We start from the raw sequence: 4,587 nt of genomic DNA on the forward strand, positions 1-4,587 counted from the left end.
TAACCTAAACTATCACCGAGTGTCCCACATCACCGAGTGTCCCAAAACTTGCCAAGCCCTCTACCTACTCTCTCTCTCTAACATGCCTCAACTACTAAACGCGTTATTACTTGAACATGAAGGGAGGCTTCAGCTTGCTATTAAAGCCTTGAAATCCAGACAATTCTAAAGCCACTAGGCTGCTGCAGAGGCATTTAACGTTGATTGCTGTACACTCTCTTGTCGCGTCTAAGGACTCACATTTCGCGCAGAAGCTGCCCCTAACTGCCAGAAGCTCACTGCGACTGAACAGCAGACAATCATCCAATACATACTCAACCTTGACTTGCGAGGATTTGCGCCCTAGCTGTGCGAGGTGGCAGATATGGCTGATAAACTGCTGGCTGTACGCGGTGGCAAGCCTATTAGCAAGTGCTGGGCTGATCGCTTTGTAACGCGCTTGCCTAAGCTCAAAATAGCCTTTAATTAAGCAAAGGATAGGCAGAGAATACTCTAGGAGGATCTAGAGATAATTAGCGCGTGGTTTAAGCTAGTAGAGGAGACCAAAGCCAAGTATAGCGTCCACAATAACAACGTGCACAACTTTAATAAGACTAGCTTCTAGATAGGCGTAATTAGCTCTATAAAGGTCGTCACAGGTGCAGAGAGACGCGCCCAACCTGCGCTTGTTCAGCCAGGCGATCGCGAGTGGGTTACAGTTATCCAGAGCATCTGCGCTGCTGGGTACGCGACCCCGCCCTTCATCATCTACAAGGGACACGTCCACATCTCTGCCTAGTACAAGGAGGCTTCAATACCGCGTAATTGGAAGCTCTTAATCTCTAAGAATGGCTAGACAAACAACACGCTTAGTCTAGAGTGGTTGAAGCACTTTGACGCGCATACAAAGACGCGCCAGGTGGGGGGGTACTAGCTGCTTATTTTGGATGGCTATAAGAGCCACCTTAACCAGCATTTTAAGGACTACTGCCTTAAACACAAGATCCTAACCCTCTGTATGCCCCCCTATTCATCGCACATCCTCCAGCTGCTTAATGTGGTCTGCTTCTTGCTGCTGAAGCGCAGGTACTCCCAGCGCGTTAGAGACTTGGCACGCTGACGCGTCTTCCATATTAACAAAGAAGGCTTCCTCCCTGCCTTTAAGGACGTGTTTTTTAATGTGTTTATAGAGCAGAACTGTTAAAAGGCTTTTAAGGCAGCAGGGCTAGTCCTAATTAACGCGCAGGTTGTATTAGATTGCCTTGAAGTGCAGCTGCGTACCCTGCTAGAACCCCTCCTCCTAGAGACGCCATGGCAGTCAAAGACTCTAAGCAATACCTATAAGTTTAGATCTTAATTAAAGCTTGTACGCGATTCCTTTACTCGCTTACCTGTTACAGCTTAGGCTGGTTTCTCCTAGCTTATAAAAGGTGGTGAGCTGATGCTGCATGAAAATGCGCTTCAACGTGCTCGGATCCATGAGCTTGAAGAGCAATTAGCAGAGATGACCAAGCGAAAATCGCGTAAGCGCAAGCGGATTCAGCAGGGTGGTACTATAGAGTATAGGACTGCTGCAGCGCAGGTAGCTGCTGAGGCATCTATAGCGCCTCAGCAATCCAAGAAGGCTTGTGGTAGTAGTGGTCAAGAACTAGCCCAACCAGCTCTTCAGCGCTGTAGGAACTGTGGTAGGACTAGGCACAATGCGCGAACGTGCAAAAAGGATATAGAGGTGTCCTTAGAATTAGATGCTAGTACAACGTACGCAGGCTCCCTGTTTAATAGCAATGAAATTAAGGAGTTGTAGCATAGGTTGAGGCTGCCAAGAGATTTTGGGACACTCGGTGATGTGGGACACTCGGTGATAGTTTAGGTTAGTGTAAGATAAGTTTGTTAGGTAGAGACTATAGCCCTGTTTAACTTCTAAATTAAGTATACTCTAGGCGCAAGCAACACTAGAGCAGACATCTTAAGCTGTAGGGAACAAGATCTGAGTGACTTATAGGTTGCCTAGCAAGATAATTATTCACGCGTTTTCCTAGGCCTAAATTAACTTAACACTTATATTAACTCTAATCTTGCCTAGAAATACATAGGAGATTAACAACCTAACGCCTAAATCTACGTGCTTAGTACTAGCAAGCGCTATATAGACCTAGACTTGTTAGAATTAATTAAAGTGTTACTACAGGACAACTAGACTAGCTTTAGTCTAGAATGTAAAAGTTTGCCTAACTAGTATTACGTTAGTAATAGACTATTGCTCTATAAGGATTGTCTCTGTGTTTAGGCAGACTCTACCCTCTATACACAGTTAATTTAGGAGGTCTATAACTAAGTATTATCTGCACATCTAAGTATAAAAAAGACTTATTAGTTATTATCTAAGAAATATTACTAGAAAGGTATAGAAACTTTATATTAATATTATATTTGTAACTATATTCTGTACTAAAGAGGACATCTAAAGTAGACCTAACTCTAAGGTTACCTCTACCCCTTACCTATCCTAGACTAACCTATGCAATATCTTTGTATAGACTTTAAGGATTTTCTACTAGATAAAGCTAGTAATAACTAGATTATAGTAATTATTAACTGCCTGTCTAAACAAGCAATTATAATACTATATTATAAGAATATAAACACCTAAGTAGGCTGGCGGAATGGGTATACTCCAACGTCCTTCGTGGGTACCCCCCAAAACTTTGTCAATAATACATGGATTCTAGCAAAATAGGGCTTAAAAGAAAGAGAAAAACTACCTCTACATTTCTGTAGTAGAGGGTTTTGTTATAACTATTAAACTGCACAAGCTAGAGGCTAGAAAAGGTTAAAAAAGGGGGGGTACCTAGCAAGCATACCCATTAATAGGTATACTTTGCTAGGTAGTGTTGATAACTTAGCTAATACTAGGCAGAATAAGCTAATTCTTTTTTTATTAGGAGGCGCAATACTAGGCGCTTCTATTAAATAATAGATTATGTAAGCGTATCTCTGCTAGTTAAGAAGCTATAAGCCAAAACGTAAAAAAGCATACCCTACCCATCCGCCAGCCTACACCTAAGGTATAGCTAACCTGTTTATCTAATAGGTGTACTAATTTAGCTACACCCTAGAGTCTATTGTGTTAGACTGTAGTCTATAATTTGTGTCTACTTTCTAGTCTACCTTCTATAATATTATTAGTATAAAGGTTAAACTATTAACTGCCTATTATTAGGAAATAGATAGTTAAACTGAAATTATAAATAAGTATATTAACTAGAGATTGCGCCTGTTTGTATCCTACTACTAGGATAACTAGAGCAATCTACTGCCTATAATTAACTAAGCCTAAATAACCCTACCCTACTTAGCAATTAGTATAGCCCTGTATTAGGTCCTTTTTAGTTCTAAACTAAAGCAGAGCTAGTTCTAGAACAACTAACTAGTAAAAGGAAAAGGACTAGAAGCTATAAACTGTAAGGATGCCTTAGCCCTAGCTACTTGCATGCATGACGCCTAGGCTATAGCTAAGAAGAATATAGAATAGGCTTAACTCTAAATACAGACTATAGTTAATAAGCATTGTTAACTAGTTAATTAGAAGGTTAGCAATATAGTCTATCTAAGCACTAAGAACCTGTTAAACCTACACCCTAGCAGAAAGCTATCTAACCTGTAGGAAGGTCTATTTTAAGTACTAGAATAGGTAGGACATTTATACTAACTTAACTTACCTAAGGGATCTTATATCTATAATATGTTTACCCTAAATATGTTATGCAAAGACCCCTAGGACCTACTCCTAGGACAAGAAGCGCTAAAACCCTTAGGTATCCCTATCTAAGGTGTTAAAGAGTAGGAAGTGGAAGAAATCCTAGCTAGCAAGCTCTATTGCGCAACCCTAAAGTATTAGGTTAAGTAGGTAGGCTATAATTAGGACCCTACTTAGTATAACGCCTCTAACTTTATAGGCGCCCCCTACAAGTTAAGAGCGTTCCACAAATAATACCTAAATCAGCTAGGACCTCTAAGAGGTCTAGACAAATAGATTAACACGTAGGAGAAAGGAATAGAAGACATGTTACAGCTAAAGGATAATAAAGTAAGGGAGAACAAACGTAGTTTATTATAACACGCTATCTATAGGTACAAACTAGCTAGTTTTAGACCCTGCCTTAGGCCTTATAGTAGGTTTATCTTGTTACCTAAAAATTTATAAGGCATGTCAGACAGCTTGCTGTCTAACTCTGCCCTAACTGCTCCTCCTAAACTACTATTATATCTATTCCCCCTTCTACTACTTAGATAACTACCCTGTCCACCTTATTGTCCTTTTCTACCTTAACTCCCTCCTTCTACGAGGCCCTGCAAAGCCTTTGTTAGCTCTACCTAAGCTCCTGCCACCTTCTTAACAGCTGCTGCCAGATTAGCTATCTAAACTTGAAGGACCCAATTCTCCTCCGCTACCCGATAGTAGTCCGCTAGTAGCACGTCCACCACCGACACGCTCTTGAGCTGGGCAGTCGCTACCTGCACACAGCTCGCCAGCGCGAAGGCGGCAGCCCAGACCCTAGCCTCCGTGATGTGACGGTCATGAATCACGTCGCTGCCGAGCGCGACCTC

General features: G+C 41.6%; 1 protein-coding gene across 1 annotated transcript; it reads right to left on the minus strand.

Moving 5' to 3' along the window:
- Positions 1–286: 286 nt before the first annotated feature.
- Positions 287–760, minus strand: M421DRAFT_39863 (uncharacterized protein; the record flags this gene model as incomplete). Its single annotated transcript, XM_033590163.1, has 2 exons — positions 287–492; positions 544–760. Coding segments are annotated over 2 exons (423 nt in total), but the record flags the coding sequence as incomplete, so codon positions are not given.
- Between the last annotated feature and the right edge of the window lie 3,827 nt (positions 761–4,587).

This window comes from Didymella exigua (assembly GCF_010094145.1).
Source record: "Didymella exigua CBS 183.55 unplaced genomic scaffold M421scaffold_55, whole genome shotgun sequence".
NCBI lineage: Eukaryota > Fungi > Ascomycota > Dothideomycetes > Pleosporales > Didymellaceae > Didymella > Didymella exigua.